The sequence below is a fragment of the Pygoscelis adeliae genome, unplaced genomic scaffold, assembly GCF_000699105.1.
Source record: "Pygoscelis adeliae isolate BGI_AS28 unplaced genomic scaffold, ASM69910v1 Scaffold122, whole genome shotgun sequence".
NCBI classification, from domain to species: domain Eukaryota; kingdom Metazoa; phylum Chordata; class Aves; order Sphenisciformes; family Spheniscidae; genus Pygoscelis; species Pygoscelis adeliae.
In genome coordinates this window covers 5,778,383-5,798,806 of record NW_008824358.1, presented here as the reverse complement: position 1 = coordinate 5,798,806, position 20,424 = coordinate 5,778,383, and the positions used below count along the sequence as shown (strand labels likewise).

Here is a 20,424-nt window from a genome sequence, read left to right as displayed (position 1 = left end):
CACACTCAGGACAGGACAGAGGGAAAGCACAGGGCCCCAGCTCAGCCTGAACGTTACAATGATACATCAACCAGTAAAAAATCAGTATAGCTGATGGACTGAATCAAGTTTTTGCCTACCTCATTCCAATGATTAATGACTCCCCAGTACCCAAAGCATACTGCAATTTAATGGCAAATCCAGAAGTGTCCATATATCGGTTTCTTTACTATAAAATAGTTCAAACACAGCAAAGAGCTCTGTTTCTCAAAACATCAGTTGAGCAATGACAAATTGAAAGCAACTGTGCCCCAGTGTCAGAACAGCTACCATTGCGCAGCTGGGGGTGACGCCCTAGATCGCCGTTTATCAGGACAAAGTGCAGTTTCTCCTGGGACACTCTGGCAAGGGCTCCTCTGGCATCGCTCCTCAAGAGCTGTGAGGAACTTCTCCTTGTGCTGCATAAATATTTAGAGTCCATCTTAAGACTTCCATGACTGAAGCATTGTTTAATAAAAAAGAAAAAAAAAATCTTAACAAGACAGATTTTACAGCCAGAACTATTACATACAATAAACTGACCTGCAGACATTTTCTACATTAAAGCTCAGTAACTTTAATTATACACAAACATGCTGTTTCCTACAGTGAAGATGTTTAAACTACAGGAGCCAAGATATTTTTATTTTTTTTAAACCAGGGCCATTATATTACATAAACCCCCAGCATCTTAATGTTCTCCTCAAGCACAAACTCTTCAAAATCAGTAACTTGTGCTTGTGAGCTATCCTGACGTTCACTGGTTTCATATAAGGGTTGTTCCCAACTACCATAAATCAGACTAATTAACCTACATAAAATGTTTTACATGTCAGAAGGCAAGAGGGGAAATGAATTAGTTCAGCTGAATAAACACGTCTTTCCTATAGTACCATGGTATTTTAAAAGTGATTAGAGTGCCTTGAAGACATTCTGACTGGAATTAGTTCTACTTCTAACATAGTTCCTCTGAAAGGCCTAGTTTTTAAAACCGTGTTAACTGAAACAGCAGTTGGCTGTTCAGTGCTTCCTTTTCCTTTACTGCAGGGGATTGTGATCTCTAAACCAATGGTGTGGAAATTCTTCTAACTCAGATGAAGGAACATACCACAACGGGCTTAATTTTTAAAGAAATGCAAGTGCCCTTGTGACTGCAGGTTTTTCTGTGATGTTGTTTAATCAGATCCAAACACAACTTAAACAAAATAACTTTTCTTTGAACATTGAAACTCAATGCCCTTAAAAAACACAATAAACAAAGAACATGTTCCTTTCCTCCCTTGTACCCCAAGTTCTCAAAATGCAATTCTAGCCATGTAACAATAATTCTTTTAGCCAAGGCTGTGGCCTTGAGATGCTGCAGAGATGAATCCTAATTACTTGGTCACTTAAGCATGAAGGCAAGACAGCTTCTTACAGACCAGACCGATGGGCAGTGGTGAGAGGATTTAGCCATCAAAATGCAATCCCTGTATGGAAACACTGGCAAGGCACAGACAGTAACGGCCTTATTTAAGCCATTTTGCCATAAAATGATTGCAGCAGTATCCATCATGTCCAGAAAGATGACCAGAAAATAAGAACGTGCAGCCACCTCATAAAAATACTTTTACTGCACAACCCTTTAGGAGCAGGAAGATTATTACACAAAACCCTGGGCTAATACCCCATCTCTTCTTTCCCTTCTGAGAAAATGAATCTTCATCACGAGCAGCAGACCCCAGGTAACAACCCGACAGCCTTATCATCTTTCCTTTCTCCAGAGGGAAAGGACTCTGACTGCAGGAGACTTGCACAGCATCAGGCGCAACTTTTCCAGCACAAACTCTGCGTTGAAGTTGAAGCACAATGAGAAACTGGATCTAGCAACTCTGGGCAAGATCCTGAGATCTGCCTCCAATTTCTATTCCACAAAGATAACAAAGACTTCTACAGCCTTCCTATTTTTCTCCCAAGTTTCACTAGAAACCCCTTCCCCCAACCCCACAACAACTCAAAGGACTTTACAAAGCACTAAGTAAGGGATTTACTGGAGGATAAATGCAACTTTCTTTCAAGAAGATTAAGCAAACTGAAAAAGAAATGGACAACACATTGCACTCAGTAAAGGAAACAATTGTTTGAAAAATGACGAAAGGCGATTAGCTTGAAAGGAGAGAATATAATTCTCACAGAACAAAACTGAAGGTTTTCAGCCTTTTTTTTTTTTTTTTAATTATTATTCTTCACTGTCAGTTTTGCTCTCCCACCTTCAATAAATCCCATTACCATACTACTTGGGCATAGTCAAGGTACCTGTCAGGCAGTATTGCACACTTGAGGTAGAGCAACTTGCAAAACCCATTTCAGTAATTTGCATCACTAAAAGAAGCAGCTATTCACACCCAAATCCAGGGACTGAAACCGGTGTCCACCTTCCTAGTAAAACAAGGGCATCGCTCAGTCCCCACTCCTCAGTGGAGAATCACTCAGTCCCCACTCTTCTAATAGAGAAACAAACAGAAAATCAAAACAAAACCAGACTGTGCCAGTCTAGCCCAAAACATAGATTTTTCAAGAGGGAGAGATATATGTTAGCGACAAATTCTGAATGCCCAATGTCTTGTTTTCTTAAAAGGTTTTTGCTGTTAAGCACCAGCAAGGAGGTGTAACAGCTGAACTGCGTGCAGCCAGAGCTTATTTCAGTTTTCCACTCATTTTTATTATACTGTCAGAACAAAGCACAGAAAGTTACCCACTCTATTACTGCATGCAGCACTTCATATTCAACGCAGTGTGGCTAACAGAAAGCTATACTTCTTGAAAAACAAAAAGGCTTAGTACTTCCAACAAGCAAACTAAAACTCAGTATTTACTTACACGGAGCCAAAGATGCCATTGTTCATTCACGTTTATAAGGCCTAGGGGGCTTTGCTAAGCTAGGTCAGCAAGGAATCTGTTTACTCAAGGCTGCTCTATCTACAGCTGAAGTAAACTTACCTTCAGAGAATCAACTAAGTCATCGACTAGGAAGAGACGTCTCAGCTCTTTGACTGTGCCATTCACGTGACCAAGCACAACATTACTGTATTTCTGAATGAGCTCTTCAGACACAGCTACATCAGACTCCAAGTAAGCCCTGCAAGAAAGAAGAGCTTATGAAACTTTACTGCAAGAGTGCTGCCAACAGCATCAACACGTTGTATGTTATATATACAGTATCAACATACGTTCTTTTTATGTTATAAAGAGAAAACCCCTCACCGTATGAGGAATGCTGAAAGGATAGAACAGAACTAACCTAAGTTATTCTTAGAAGGTAAAAGTGAACCTTAAAATAAAAAACCCCACAACCTCTTACAGGAAAAGAAAAAAATGTTTCTTGCTTACTGCTCTGTTGTGCTAGTGCAGCGACTAAGTCACACACACAGTCTTACCTGGACTAGGCAAAAAAGGTGCGCTGGCTAACATATGCCTGTGAACAACCAAGGCTAGCGAGTGGCCAAAACAGCGTCCAGCACCACTGACGCAATATGCCGCTTGGTCCATGAAGTCTCTTCCTACTCCTCAGCATATGCTGTAATCTACTACACTAATAAGGGCAAGGTGTATTTAAAAAAATGCAAGAGAGACAGTCTGGGGGGGTGTGGGGGGCGTGTCATTCTCTGGTTTTGCTATTGTATTAGGCGGCCTAATATTCTACGAGATTCCTACATTTCTCAAACAGAAAAAAATCCTACAAAAGCAACATATCCATTCATGCCTCTGGAAGGCACTTCTGAAATTACCATTAAACTGTAACAAACACACTAAGGCGTGGTAAAATGAGCACGTTCTTCATCATTTGCTAAAAAAATTTATTGCAGTTAGTGACAGCAGTTCTTTTAACAGAAAGATATAAGCTCCTATCTGGTTAAGTGTTCTTTTCACTACACTGTGACTTTTACCTGTAGTTGCAGTGGCTATGGCAATTTAGACTCTTTAAAGAGAGAATAACTTATTTATCTAATTTGCATGTTGGAGGGAGAAGGAGCAATGCAGCACGTCTGTAACAAGGCACCCATTTTACAGTTACTACAGTTGTTAAACTTCTACTTTCATTTAAAGGGGGATTCTGCTTTAGGGTGGTTTCGTTTGATTTTTTAAAAAATAAAAAACGCACAGTGGAGGCTCCAATGTATGTCATTTAAGGCAAAGCTAAACGTGGCCTTGTGGCAAGTCCAAAACAAATTAAAATACTTAAAATGGTTAACTACAGAGGGCGGCCATTTCAAGGCTACATTGTGCTATCCACACTTGGCTTGAATCTGCACACCCTTCTCAACTCATCAGCAAGATATATCAGTACCTGAATCAAAAATTAAAGTGATCTCATGGATATCCTCTTCACTCCCAAACTAAATCCAAGTAAAAATATCCTTCTTGTAGTTGAAGCTATACAGATAAAAAGTAAGCAACCAGGTATTTTGGACAAGAATGTCTGGAAGCTTCTTGCAAATACCAGTATTTTTAGAAATAAACTGCAGAAGCAGCACAGGTAGAACAAGCTTTGCTTGTTCTTGCTAAGAAAGAACTGAACTGGTGAACTTGGAAATGCTGTTTGGATACTGAAAAGCACTACTGGGTAGACAGAGCAAACAGGATTTCAGCTGGGAATTACTCACCCTTATGAGGGCGAGTAAGGATGGCCATACAAGGCCTTGATGGTTAAAAAAAAAACCAAACAAAAACCCTAAGTTTACAAAAGATACATATTTCATACTGCTATACTGAATGTTGCTGCCAATTGTTCAGATGTATTTTTTTTTGTATCAGATCTAAGCTTGAAAGCAAATACTCCTTTTTTTTCCCAGAGTTTTGTCCCACAGCTCGTTTAGGCACAGATTGGCTTCCGCTGGGTAAATGAGCCACTACACATAGTCAGGGAGGAATGGAGGTAAACCCAAGAAAACATTTTTCTTTGCCTTACTGAAGATGAGAGGAAGAGAACGAGAGTAACTGGAAATCCCACAAAATTAGTAAGAGAGCTGTAAACAGGAAGGCAAGCAGGAGTTTCTGAAAGGTGCAAGGGAAACTGAGATTGAACCACTTCATTGATTAATGAAGGAGAGAAGCAAGTCTGAGCAGTGTGGGATAGGGCTGGTATGGAAACAGTAAACATGCACTCTTAGTAATTCCTCTAACACATTAATAAGTTTTGATTTCTCTTAAGATGCAGCTCTGCGATAATGGACACCGCTGTACTCTACACGGGGAAGGATGAATACCATGGATACCCTATTCCCACACTGCAGGGAAGTGCACATACATGGTATGCCCCAAGGACTTAGCTCATCGCTTAAAGCGAAGAGCTCAGAGGTCCTCTTTGAGGACCTCAATTACTCCTATGAGTCAACTCCTCAAGCCTTAGAATTCAGAGTCCAAGTTTCTGGATTTCTGATCTGGGCAGGCTGCAATGAACCTGGATTCTGCTGATGACAAGACAGCCTTGCATGTGGAGAACACAGCTATGCTGCTACATACTAAAACATAAATTTTAAGACTATTCTTAAAAAAAAAGTTCCAAAAAGATAAAAGCATCCTCTGCTACGTTTATTCTGATTTTTTTCTCAATATATGCAATTGAAAGTGCTGCATCTCCTGGTATTTCTTTAAATTTGTACATTCATCTGCACTGGTTCACAATTCTGAAGACTATAACATTCTACATTGCACGTATTACCCATTAGATCGTGCCCCAAGGACTTAGCTCATCGCTTAAAGCGAAGAGCTCAGAGGTCCTCTTTGAGGACCTCAATTACTCCTATGAGTCAACTCCTCAAGCCTTAGAATTCAGAGTCCAAGTTTCTGGATTTCTGATCTGGGCAGGCTGCAATGAACCTGGATTCTGCTGATGACAAGACAGCCTTGCATGTGGAGAACACAGCTATGCTGCTACATACTAAAACATAAATTTTAAGACTATTCTTAAAAAAAAAGTTCCAAAAAGATAAAAGCATCCTCTGCTACGTTTATTCTGATTTTTTCTCAATATATTGCATTGAAAGTGCTGCATCTCCTGGGTATTCTTTAAATTTTGTACATCATCTGCCACTGGTTCACATTCTGAAGACTATAACATTCTACAATGCACGTATTACTCCATTAGATCGAAGTATATAGATTTTTTTTTTTTTAATGTAACTTAAGATACTCTAGCATTCCCAGGGAAATCCCCTGTACCAAGTGACCAGTTCATTTTCTTTACCGCTGTGTATGCCTACTGAGAAAAACTGAAGAGTAATCATAGGCTGGGTAACAGAATTTTCAGTACAGATACTATTTATATTATTATGCAATATATTATGGCATATGTCATCTACTGCTTCCAACAGCACCAATACCACCATTCCTCAAAACAACACACACTTTTTCTTAATTAAAAGAAAAATCTCACCTAAACGGGTGGCCTTCATCAGACTTTTGGATTGCCTGGATAACTCCCTTGTATATCCTAAAGCTGATCGTCACAGAAAGCAGGGCCAAGGCAATGTAAGCTGTCACGCTCACGATGCTGAACACTGTTAATGAAAGCAGCAGGAACAAGCTGGCACCAAACACCACTCCTGTCTTCTTAATGTCTCGCCAGTAAAGGAGGTCAACAACTAAAATTTAAAAAAGGTAAGAAATTAGAACAAGATACCTTTTGCATCCATACAAAAACAGTAAAACGTGATTCATTTGACTGCTGAGAGTCATCAAGAATGGAACTCGCTATCTCACCATATGAGCAGAGCTGAAATTACAACTAGAAACAGGTTATTTTAGCACTGATTTTGCCTTGGACTTCCCATTATTGGGATTATTGTTATTAGCATTACCTCAAATGTAATTGCTAAAATTTAAGAACAATTCTGCCCTTAAGCAATGTCAGAATTAATCTCTTCAACTACCATGCTGTATTCTGCACCAGAACCACAGCAGTTTGTGCTTCGTTTCTTTTTTTTTTTTTTTTGTGGATTTTGTGGAGGTCACTCACTAAAGGGATTGATTCAGATTCCCTGTTAGAACAAATGACAAGACGCTAACAGATCTCTCAACCGTTACACCTTCGCAAATCCGGTAGAGGCAAAGGCACTGCTCAAGACTCATCAACAGTTCATTTTTTTTCCTTTTGACTGAAGACATTCCCATGGGAGTTTATAATGTTGATTATGGGTGACAGACTGAGTCATCAAGAGGGAAATCTCACCGAAATGTCAATCGAGGCTAACTCTGCTGTGCAACAATGCAAAATACTTCATTTGTAAGCCAAGTTTATTTTTTCCTTAAGCGACCCTCATAAGAGAACACAATATTATGCCATTTTTAGCATCACTGTTTAGAGTAAACTACACCCTTGGACAAGTCATAGGTAATGGCCTAGTACATCCACTGCAGATTTGTTTTGAGGTGCAGTCGCAGCCGGTTGATTACCTTACTGAACTCACGAAATCTGCAAACATCATGCTCCAATGCCGAGTACAGAACTGGGCAGGGGCATCTAGTCTAGTTTTATACTTCATCGTGAGATACACAATAAAACTCATTCTTCATGATTTCTACTTCCACAGCTGATTAGATTCTCACAAGAACAAATTCCTCTTCTGCATCAAAACTGCTTGTTAATAGCAATAACATAAGAATTTGTAGATACAGAACTCAAGATAAATGATAGAAAAATTATTACAACACAAGCTTAGCAATCCTATCTCATCCTAACCATCACCAAAGTTAATTGTAAAATAGCATGTCACAATTCAGAACAGATTCTTACTCTGAATGACTGTAAAAGAAAATTAAAAAATAAAATTTGACTATCATTTCTTACAGGATGAAAATGTGGTAATGCACCAACATTAAATACTTAGTAGCCTCTGTAGGCCAAAGTCTGCAAAATCCCCTTGTAGGTACAACATGAAAATGCCACTGGGGCTATGGTGCAATTTCCCAGTGTTTCAGAAGCTGAAGTCCTTTCCTAATTATTTCCGTAGGGGAACCGTACTGAGCAGCAGGTGCTGGAAAGATGAGAATCCTGGTCAGAAACTTAAAGCCGCCATTTTCATAATGCAAAATATTTTATCCATATATTTAATTCACGTTTCAGCAGACATTTCCTGAAGCTGTACAGACAGAATCAGGTTACAGCGGCATGAACACCTCAAATTTGTCATAAACCAAAACTGCTGTGGAAATAAACAGCCTCACCCCTCCACCACCACGCAATCCCACTCCTTTCCTCTGCATGGCCACACACAGAACCACCCTGGTTTTCTGTATGCTGCTGACAACTACTGCACCAGAAAAATAAAATAAAAACTAAGCAGCCAGCCAGATCAGATTCTGGATGCGGTTCACCATGTGACTCCACAAACATATGGGGTGAGAGATAGAGCCGCCAACCCAAGGAGGTGACACTCCTGCTCTCAGAACAGCACCAATCCAAAGTCCTCGTCAAACTGCAGCCCAACCTTGTAAAAATCAAACAAACAAAAAAATCAAGTCATTGTAGAATTCCTTTTGTATGGGCTATAATCCCTACATTTAACAACATTTTCTTTGGTTTCTTTGGCATTGCTTCTAATCACAAACGTGTTTATTAGTGTCTCTGTACACCTTACGTTAAGTGAGTTTAGCATGTAAAAGGAGCTTACAAATGAAATTGTGAGCTGGACCTAAAAATCGTTGTAAACTGTAAACCTAAACTGAGCTGCAAGTATCCATAACACCTGGGCGAGAATTTCAAAACCAGTCTTGCCAAAAAATGTTGGTGGATTTTGTGCTCCTAAGTCATGCAAGAAATCTTTGAAAAAACTCATTTCTTTCTATTCGTTTCAAATACTGAAACTATATTTATTTTTAAATGCTGCAATTTGAGCATCCATACATTCAAATTTGAGCGCTGCTCCCATATCATGTGACACACTAAGTATGAGCCCTACTCCTCTCCATTTGCAGACAGCGTTAGTTCTGTAAATGAGATACTCAAACCCAGTTATAAGGAATGCAAGGACAGCAATTCATCTGTGTGACAATTTCCAAAACACGAGAAACAAAGGTAAATTGCTGGAATTAAAGCATACCACAAATGCCACATGGCCTCTAGCGACCCATCTTCGAGTCTTTTGTTCTCAGAAATCAGTAAGAAAAACCCCCAAGCTAGGACCTCCCAGACCAGAGTTAAGATGCACATGAAGCATTTTTCCTCGCTCTGTCTCCACTCCATTTGGAGAACTACCGTACCAGCCTCAGCTTAACGACATACATATCTTGTTTCATTGTAAATTCCTCAAAGGGAAAGTCAGTGTTGTGAGGCACTGCAAAACTGATCTGTAATTTTCAGTAGTACAGGATGAAACTGATTTATATTCTCCAACTGATCAGAAACAGGTATTTGTATTTCTTTCTAAAGTAAAAGATTAAAAGCATTACTAGAAGCAGCTTTCTGGCTTTAACTTATACACAAGATACTCACAGCAGATTAAAAAAAAAAAAACAGGAAAAAAAACAAAAACCCCAACCAATTCTCAGGAACAGCCCTGCCAAGCAGTATCTTTCCTCATGGAAACCGTTTTAAGCTTTATTTTATACAATATGAACTATAATCTCATGCATTTAATGCAAGTATTCCAGGCCTATTCTAAAGCAAGAACAGCTGCCTACATTTGGTAAGCATGAACTGTCACTTGACACGTCTAAAAATAGTACTGCTAGCATCCGTGCCTTACATGCAGAACTCATCCAATTACATTTTGCTTTTAAAGCAAGTGCCGTGATAGGTTTATCACTGTATTTTTTTTTTTTTGAAGGCTTTTCTTTCTTTCACAGACATTTAACTGAAAACTGAACAATTCGTGTTGTTTTTCGATGACAAAAGCAAGTGGTTTAATATATTTAACCTGATAATCCTCTTTTTAAATAAAACTGAACCAAGTAACCCTTTTTTTTTTTTTTTTCCCCCTTCCCCTTCTCCTTCCAGAAAGAGAACTTAAAAGCCTGGAGATCTACAAGCGAGTTTAATTCACATCTATTAAAGAAAACCAAGAAAAAGGGACTAACCCATTTTGGCATCCATCTTGAGTGTGCCCGCATGCACCCAGGTCTTGCACAGCTGACTACCCGGAGCCTTTTCACTTCCTGCTAGGGCACTCGGAGGTCGGCAGAGAGACGCAACTGCCTGCCGCCTCGCTGCCAGCCAGCGCGAAATCTGGCCGGCCCCCGCCAATGGCTGCCTCTGCCCTAAGTCCTCGGAACGCAGCTGCGGAGCGAAGAGATTCCCGCTCACAATGAACAACCACTCTCTATCCAGTGTTCGGAAACAAACAAAAAACGGGTTTCAGCGCCAAAGAAAGGCTGTTTGTCTAAAAGGAGAAGGAAGGTTAAAAAAAAAAACGCAAACAAGTGTACGATTTACAAACCCTGTATGAACAGCGGCCATTACACTGGAACCTTTCTGTAATCTGAAAGGTAAGCAGAAATTCTTTATATTCTTCGAGTAATAGTAAAAATAGCGTAGAAGCACAATTAAGAGCCTTTTCTCGATCAATTTAAGAACAGCCAGTGTTGTACTAACACAGAAATTTAACAGAAGTATTGAGAATGGGCAGCTTTCAAATACATCTGAAGCGCACGGCCACAACTGTCACCACAGCACCGAACAGGCTGCTATGAAGAAAATTAACTCTAGACCAGCAAAAACCAGGACACGACCACAAACAGGCAAAAAGCTGTTAATTTCTGTTTAGAGAGGCATTTTCCAGTTACGTTAAATAAACGTCATATTTACACATGACAGTGATCTTCAGGGCTTACTCTGATCTTTTATGCAGAGTATCGAGCAGTCAAGATCTGACCCTGCAGTTTCACTTTCAAAGCCTGGTCGAGCCCGGTGTGGGGCAGCCCTAGCTGGAGATAGACCAACCCCAAGGAGGAGCCACCAACCCATCAAGCGGTCAAAGTCTGCCAAGCACCAAGACCATTAGCAGACTGGGGTCTGACATTTTCAAGGTCTCCTACATCAGAATGACCATTTAAAATCATGGTTGACATCCTAAACAGAAGCAGTTACAGACCGGGCCACAGAATTCAAGCCTCCTTTTACCCTGACCAGATGTGCTGGAAGCCAGTTTGGTCCTTGACTGCCTTGTTGCAAGTCAGTAACAACAAAACAATCCCAGGCTGGTAAAACGGGGTGGTTATAGCATGACTACATGCGGTGCCAAGCACGTGGAGCTGACTTCAACCAACAGAGCCTTCCCTGTCCTAGGGACAGACATTACAAAGGAGTGGCATGTCCAGTGGGACTGACAGGCTTGTCTAGCTGGACCCCGAAGGTCAGAAAACAAGTCTGCATCTCACACGTTTCAGACTTGGCACATCTGCCCCACAGTCCCGAGCAAGAAAAAGTGATACAGATTTCACGAAGTACATGCTAGAAAGAAATCGAAGTCCAACACTACCAGGTTGTCCCCAAAAAATGCAAATACTATCAAACAATTATTAATGAGCCAAAGCAGTATTTTTCTTTCATTTCTACCTAATCATACACCCATGCATGTGTGTACAACGTACAAACTGGGAAAACCATTCCAAAGCCCCGATCACTCACGATAAAAATTTAAAAAGCTCAAGGGCTGCACAAGCCTATGCAACCTTTTCCACCATTTAACTAATCTGAACCAGAATTCAGGTAGATTTTCAGCACATTAATAGAAAGAAAAAATAATCCTGGGACAGCCTGGGAGTATAGCTGTGGTGTTCATCCTACCATTAGCATCGTTCAGCCATTAAAACCTGACAATTCATTGAAATAATTAAAAGTTAAATAAATAAACATTAAGACTCTTCAGTGTCAATTACTCCACGGCGGCCTGTCTTTAAAAGCACTAAAAATAAAAGTCACACCATCCCTAGGGTAAACCTATTACATCTTGCCTATCTAGATGATCAATACCGCAGGTATTAATCAATAGCACAGGTTACACCACTTTCACTATGCTGGCTCCTCAACTACTATGGCTGTAGCACAAGAAACACGCAGACCAAAACTAAGTTTAGGATTATATTAATTAGAAAGTAGTGCTTTAGTTGGAAAGTCTAACTATGAACCATACGTCTGGCTCTTCTCTGGTTTTAGAGTCGATCGTTACATTTTTTTAAGGTTATTTTTTAGCATGGAAAGAAGCATGTTGCAATATTTGCTTCTATATTTATTTTGGGGCAAGATGAATAGTGTCATCAGTCCCTGAACTTTACCCATCATTTTCCATGCCACTGGAGCCTGACCTAATGAAGGAAGAACACACGAAATAAGGCATCTTCATCTCGTTATAAACAAATGCTATCAGAAACCACACCAAACCAGGCTTCAAGAACAGTTGCAAAAGGAGAGGAACCAGACTCTTCTGCTTCCCCAGAAAACCTTCTTCTTGCTCTACTTCCATGTTCTTTTAGACTCTATCTCTACAAGTTAAATTATAATTAAACCTCAAGGCAGTAGGGACTTCCTTGGAGGGAGAAATAGGCACTAAACCAGCTTCCTCCACCTAAGGGGATGCCACTACATAAAAACAAAGAGGGGGGGAAGAGGAATTTAAAACCCTGCTTGAAACAGTTATACCAGCACAAAATATCCACGTAGGACGGGTTCAGGTTTGCTTTGTTCATTTGAGGCCAGTTCCATGACACGCTAGCCAGGTCTACATTTTGCAAAGAAGCCAAGCGCACGGACCCCACATTACTGGCCTCCGTGCAGCTGTAACAGCATGGCTTGCACTAGTCAGCGTATGCCCCCCAAGTGTGCCATACAGGCGTGCTCATGATTGGCAATTATCGTTAATTCTAAACCCAGAAAGACTCCATTATTCTCAAGGCCTCAAATTCCAGGCTCAGAAACGTCTGCGTTCAGTTGCAGTGACAGACAGACGACCACCACCAACCCTACTCGTCAGGTTGTAAAAGAAAACCTGAAAATTGGGCCTGAATACCCAAAGGTAACTTGTCTTTCAATTTTTACAAAAACCTTCTGACCTCACCCCCTTTTTTTTTTTTTTTCCCTTTTTTCCTTCCCCCCCCCCCCTTTTTTTTCCCCCAACTCCAAGAATTTCATATGGAGTGCTGAACATTTAAACTAGTTATGCAATCAAGAACATATTACTAAACACTGTAGAGTATTTTCTCCTAATATTTGACAGCACTTTAATGAAAGATTAGAACTTTTAGAAACTTGTTTTGCAGGGGCAAAGTTTTTTCCCCTGCAGGGTTTTTTTGCTACACATTAGGTTCTGGATAGAGCATTCTGTGGATTCTAGACAGCTGGCAATTTTGTCCAAGTGGGAAAAAACATAGATTTTGAACAACAGTTATAAAAAAAAGAGGAAAACTTCATTAAGTACAAGTACCAACCATGACAGGGCCCTTTAAGAAGATATTTAAGTATCCAGAGATGATTAAAATTTTTTGCAGCTTGTCTTGTTGATAAAGTTTGAAGATTACATATTCAAATAAGGCTTCAACTCTTACACACCAAGCACTAATATAATGATCCACAGAGATTTACACTGGTGATCTCCCATTGGTGGTTACAGGAACAAAGGTCAGAACAACACTAATTTAAGGTTAGCTACTTATTTACCTAAAACAATTTGATATTACGGCTGTAAATTCTGAAAAATCAGACACAGTTTTACCTAGAATCCAACAGAATTATGAAAAACCCAAAGCAAATGTGATTAAGGATAGACTCCAAACACGCTATGCCAAACAGAAAACAACCACTACCCTGCCGTAGTCTGCATGAGATTTCTCCTCATAAAATTATTAAACTACATGAACTGCAGACACTACATTCTTTCGAGTTAATGGTTCGTATTGTTAAATTATTAATAATCTAGGAATTTCAAAGGAACATCAACTAAATTCAGACTATGCTAGTATTTGTGCAGTGCATACCAAAACAAGCTGTTCTTTAAAATGCTCTGTAGGACTGAAAAAGATCTGCCGTGTCACACAAGCTATTTCACCTACATAAATAATTTATTCTTCTGCATTGCTCATATTTAGCCATTTTAACCTCCAGCTTTTACAATTTTGCATACAGTACAAGCAGATCTTACATCTTCAGAAACATTTCACAATCAAATACATGCTACAAACACCATTTCCTAAAAACAACCCGCAGCATCTTTAGCTTTAAAAAAAAAAAAAAAAGAAGGGAAAAAAAGGTTAAAGAACAAATACCCTTATCCTTCCAACTGCTCGGCTGACTGTCCATCTCTCCACAAACGATCTACCCTCCAGCTGTGATTATCAATTATGCATACCAAGAGGACAGCTGCAAGAGAAGAAATCTACAGCCCAGGATGAGAAACATGGGCTTCCCCAGCAGCGTCTGCAGTCTGCTGCTGCACTGGTGCTGCAGGAGGCCGGTCAGCTGACGGCGCGGGGTGTGGAGCACGACTGACGCAGTGCGAGCTGTAACCAGGCTGCTAACGCTCCGCCACCAAGACTAAAATGCAATCCCCGACTGGTGCAGCCATTTGCTTCCTACTGCTTGCCAGCAGAGCCGAAAAGACGCAAGGCAGAGAGAGAAATCACCGGCACGAAGAGAGCCAGCTTCTCCCTGCAGAGCAGCGCCGGTGCATTGGAAACGCCAGTGCAGCAAGGCTCAGGGCAGGCTAACAAAAGCCCAACCGCCCTAAGCGGCTTTTCACAACGGCGTGGAGCTAAAAGTAGTCACCAGACAGGCTTTAAACAGATTGCTTTCCAAACAATGGTTAAAACACGTTTATAAATCTCCTAGATATACGCCTTCCCCTCATTTTTTTAAACAAATGCCTGACTGTCTGGAAGACTAAGAGACATACATCTTTGTTAACGCCCCTCTCCCTTCACAAAAAAGGTCGAAGGAAAACGGAGTAGGAGCCTTTCTGTGCCTGTAACAAAAGCAAGAGGCTCCTGAAGATCACAAGAAGTCTTTTTGCTGGTGTCTTTAGTCCTTATGAACTGCTCAGACGTATTTATTCATCTTAACGGAGGTTTGAGAAGAACAGTTCTCTCACCCTCTACCTAATTCCTACAACCAAACACCTTGCCTTTTTTAGTTTGCATCAGCATCCTATGTTGTCAGCTGCAGACCTGACAATTAAATACTCCCTCCATTTAAATAAAAACAAGAACCTGAAAGTTTACACTACTAACATACAGAAAGTAACATAGAGGAAATATTGTACAGATGTGAGACGAGCATGAACTAGAAAAATCTGAAAGAGAAGAGCTGTGAGAACGATGTTGTCATTCTGTGTTCCACCCCTGCTGAAAAAAATACAACTACTTTTCTACTTCGGAGTCTCTTAATATCTGGGTCTGACAATAAAAACCTTCCTTGCATTGCTCCAAAACCTCTTAAAAATTTGATACACCATTTTCTAAAGAACTAGAAAAGGACATTTGCACATTTCCACAAAAATACTAGACTGGCTGGGATGGAGATTCTGATTCAGTCCTTAGAGAGTTTTACTTTTCATTAAAACAGACAACGTTACATCGAGAAAGATTACCACAAAGTTACCTGAAAGCCCTGTTTATTGCTTCAATTGCTACATAAATTTAAGGCCTCCTTTGACAGCAAGACCTAAAAACTTGTAGTTTTTACTTATACAAAGACATGCATTTCATTCACAATTTCACCAGGTAAATCAAAACATGTACTATAGGAGAGAAGTGGGAAGTACGTACTCAAAGACCATAGTGCAAGAAAATTTGAAAAGTTGCACTATACAAAAAAAGTACAAAATGTGCCTGAAAATTGGCTTCTGTCCTTGAGCCGAAACTCTTAAGATCAACTGGAAGCCACCAAAATCTGTAATTCTCCCCCCTCATTTGTTTGGATGATTGCATTGTCACTAAATTAGTCAAAAACTTGATGTTTTCAGGAAGTCCTTCCCACTAATTCTCAAATTTCTGGAGATACACAATTAAAGCCTCTTCATTCCTTCTTCATATTCTTTATATTACATACTTAAAATAGTACATTTATGCAATACATTCCTAAACAGACATTTTTGTTGTAGCCGCACACGCAGCCACAGCAAATCGGCAGCAGCCAGAATATGGACAAACACGCAGCCCAGCCGTGAGAACGGCCGCGTTACCAGTCCCGATCCTCCCATCTCCAGTGAGCCACTAACTCCCTCCACACCGTTTCTCCCTGCCCTCAAGATCCTCCTCTTTGCATACTCAATGTTCACACTTACCACTCCACGCAAACGATACCTAAAATGAAGTCTGCATCCCTCTGTACTCCCACCTCTTATCTCAGCCAAGATACACCCGTGTAACCCTATTCTACGTATAAACTGAGTACCAGCACTGTCAACAAACTTCTGCCTAAGCTTTATTGTTTCATTAGGGAAATTGCATACCTGTTTCTACACCAATATTTAAACAAAACCCATCCAACTAACAGGGTACTTTCAAGATGGTATTATCAAGTCACCCAGACAACCAAAACAGACACAATCAATTCTAAACACGTTCTTCTACTGAACGCACCTACGTTCAAAGGGGCTGCATGCTTGCAGGGCGAGTACTTTACTCGCTACACAGTCGTTAAATCACCCTGAGCAGATGGACTGACAACAGCATTTTTGTACTGATGAGCGTTCCTGACTTCCCACAGGACAGCATTTTGGATGACTACCTAATTGTGCTCTTGCCCAAAGCCTCTCTCAATGCTGGCCACCTATCTGTGCTTCTGGGAAAGCTGATAACTTACCACAAACGCTCCATTTTCTCCATAATTCTGCTGCTCTGCAAGTAACTTCCCAAAGGCCTTGCTCTCTTAGCTATACAAGCCTTTGCCTCTCAACGGGGGTGACATGAGAGCTCTAATGAAACACAGCAGGTCTAGGTCTTTCCTTCAGAAAAATTTCACTCAAGGTCATTCAGGGTTTTTTTTTCCCTCATTCCTCCCACTCCTCTGCAAATTCTCCACCCTGGAACCTAAGTCTGCATTTATTATTATCTACCTGGTAGCATAAAAGAAGACCTGAACAATCAAAGAATCTAAGAATACAATCTGATTAAATTAAATCGCGATTTTATGTTGAAATAAATTTTACAAATAATCTGCTCCTGAAAGAAACTCCAGAGGCATTCCAAGGTGTTTTTTCCCCCAGTGAGAAACAACAAACCAAACACAACACTTCCCATCTGCTGAATGGCTCTATTTAACTAACTACAAACACAGAAATTAACAGAAACGAACCAAATGGGTACAGTGCTGGTGTGAGGCGGCATTTCTAACTTCTTTTAAGCTTCACGTAACTGTAATGACCTGGTTTGCTGTTACAGAATCACAGGAAGTATTTTATTTCTGCCCCCGTGATACGGGAGTAAAAAGGAAAGCTTCATCATTAGTACCACTCAGCCACCCTCTCAAAGCACATTTCCCACTTGCACTTCACCTTTGAATTTGCCCCCTCAAGAAAGTCTAGGAAATGCAAGATATTAGTGATTAGCTGCAATTCTGTAATTCAATTACAGAGTGCCCTGGAGCATATACAAAACTAAGAGATCCGTAAACCTGTAAGATTTAATCTGAAATGAATGTCTACAGAGCCTGATGTTCAGACGCCCATGAAACAAGGGCGTCTTGTGAAACTGCCTTGATAGTAAAGACCTCAGCACCATTTTCAATTATTATTGTAATGCTCAACATGAATATACTGAGAGATTTAAACTGCCAATGTGGTTACATTTTGGTACACAACTTTCTGTCGTGGTCAGAGGTTTAGATTTCGGGGGGTTCTACAATATACTTTGATTTTGTAGTTCAATAATATAAAATCCTCCTTATATATAAAATATAAAAGGTTTATGGAAAGCATGGTTTTCTAGCCTATTTGGGAGCATTAACAATCTCTACCCAAAAGTGAATAAGGAGTTATCAGTGAAGAAAGTCTGTGCGGCAGAAGGGCTAAGATACATACTACATCTATTTAGTTTTTAACTCTAAGACTATTAAACCAATTCCAAGAGTTCAGATTTCCTCAAAACCTGGGATGCAGTCCTCTGAAAGGCAGTGTACTGGCGTCACGGTTCATTTATGAACACTAGATGGCATCAAAGCCCTTTTTTACGAGCACACCCCAAAACATGACTTCCCCTGGTCCCCGCTGCACTGCCGTGATGTGCACGCATCCCGGCCGCACAAAGCACAAGCCCAGGCAGACGCTGGAGCTGCACTGGCTGTGGCACAGGTCAGCAGGACCCGAACCATTAGGAAACATCCACTCTGAAGTCACTTCTTAATACGCAGTGTTTTTATGGAGATCAGAAACGTGTGTTTTGAAGGCTGGTGAGCACGAGAGTGAAGCAGCAGGATTATCTGCTAGGAAGCCGAATAGAGCACGTACTGAGAAATGGAAGAAAACACAAAAAAAAGGATCACTTTACCCAAGTCAGTAGGAATTGCTGGTGTTGCAGGGGAGTATTTGCTGTTGAAATTGTTATAAATAGGAGCTCCTTACAAGGAGAGGGGTTTCTTTATAGTTAACTACAGTTCTGAATCTGTTTTGGCTTGGGGTTTTTTTGTTTTATTTGTTTTGTTTGTTTGTTTGTCACATCTGTGCAGCCATGAAATACAAGGTCCCTGTGGTCTGATACCATTACAAAATAGAACAGGTTACCCAAGGGTCTGCCTGACAGCATTAAACAAACCCCGTTCTACCCACGAGGCTGTTCAAAGCTTTACATTTGCTTTATTGGAGTGGTAGAGTTTTAAAAAAAAAAAAATCCGTGACCCTTTTAGAGTTTCTGTTAGCTCCCTGAAGTCCACTGGGACTGTTGGAAGTTACACTTTTAGGTACACATAAATATGTTGGCATTTAGGTTAGCTTTCAAAAAACAGCACTGTTAAGTAAGCATTCAAGAACGTTAATTTAAGTGCACCAGTAAAGCAGTTCAGATTAATGTTTTAACAAGCATCAGTCATACAATCACGCCAACTGATTTCCAGAAGTCTTGAGGCACAGTAAAATCTATTTCAGTTCCACTGATGGGAAGACAGAAAAAAACCCCACACAATAAAGGTAGACTTAGAAAGCTAAACACATGCACAGATCCACTTCTTGGCCTTGTGATGAATTATCCCTCATTTCTGAGGGTGTGGAAGACAAGCGTATGTGTTAGTTCTTTGATGCTACTTTGAAATTGTGCTTAAATAGTTTGGTATTAAAAGCAGACAACCGATTTTGTTCATGGCTTGTCATTATACTCTTCAGGCAGGTCTCGGAAGTCCAGTTCTGTATTCTGTAATACAGCAGAAGCCAGCAAAAAAGTAGAGGAGAGGAGGCGTGGGTGGGGGGAGGGGGGGGGGAAGAAACTAGAAAAAAAAAGGACGACGTTTTTGAGTTAGTATTCTCATCTATTTAGCTTTAAGAAAGTGCTCCTCCAAAGCAAAGCAAAAAAATGTATTTTCTTCCCAAGCAACGCAGCATGTCAAAAAGTAAAATTGCAACTGATGTACAGAGTGAGCACAACACTGACAGAAAGACTGTAGACAGTTTCCCACACGCCCAGCCCAGCGCCTGACCCACCTCCTACCCCTCGACTAACTAACACCAATGCCGGACAGATGCGTGCCCTGTCCCAGCACTGTGCCACTAGATGGGAGAACGAAGACGCTGTTCAACTCTCTCCTCCCCTGCTATGGCCAATGGTTTTATGTGCAGCTTCTCCGGCAGTTTCCCCACAGACAGAAGAGCAGCAGCTGTGTCCTTGTCAGACCCAAAGTAAGAGTCTGTCTTCCCAAGGCAGCGATTTGCCACCCCCAGTCTGCTACATCCATGCAATTATTAAAGACCACTCTGCAAAGGCTTCCTGTTACAAAAACTAACAAAAAAGCTAGTATACTAAGTGTAGCGTTTAGGTTTTTTTAAAGCAGTCTGATGTCTAAACAATTAACTCTTTGACATGAAGTATAAGATACACAGCAGCTGTTCTCTAGACAGTACTATATGCTGGAAGCCTAAGCACAAGGAGCGAAGTCTTCACCGAACACAAACAGTGTTTTAGCAGTGCAGGTATCACTGAATTTTCATCACAAGGGAAATGGAAAACTCCCTCCTTTCTGCCTACCTGTATGTATAGAAGAGGTGGGACAGAAGGAACGGCAACTATCATGCAAAGTTAAACGTAAAAACTACGTCTTCTACCTTATTTTCCAAACCCTATTTCAATTACACTAACACCCTGATGTTCCCCTCCACATACATCTATTATTCCCTTCCAAAATACATTTGATGTAGAAGACATACATCAGGAATGTAGTATTTTATGAACGGCACAAATATACTACTGCTGAGTCAATCTAACATTAGGTTTTCTGTTTAGAACGAAGTCGTGCTT

General features: G+C 40.5%; 1 protein-coding gene across 3 annotated transcripts in view; it reads right to left on the bottom strand.

Moving 5' to 3' along the window:
* RTN4 (reticulon 4) overlaps positions 1-20,424 on the bottom strand; it is a 32,090-nt gene that overhangs the window by 7,332 nt on the left and 4,334 nt on the right. The window contains exons 1-3 of one of the 3 annotated variants that reach the window (XM_009319598.1): positions 14,254-14,466; positions 6,434-6,641; positions 2,998-3,136 (exon numbers count right to left, since the gene is read on the bottom strand). In XM_009319598.1, the coding sequence (XP_009317873.1) occupies positions 2,998-3,136; positions 6,434-6,641; positions 14,254-14,287 (381 nt within the window). In that variant the 5' untranslated portion in view covers positions 14,288-14,466. Of the gene's footprint in view, positions 1-2,997; positions 3,137-6,433; positions 6,642-10,074; positions 10,220-14,253; positions 14,467-20,424 lie in introns of those variants that run through there. The other 2 variants (XM_009319599.1, XM_009319600.1) reach the window with 2 other exon arrangements.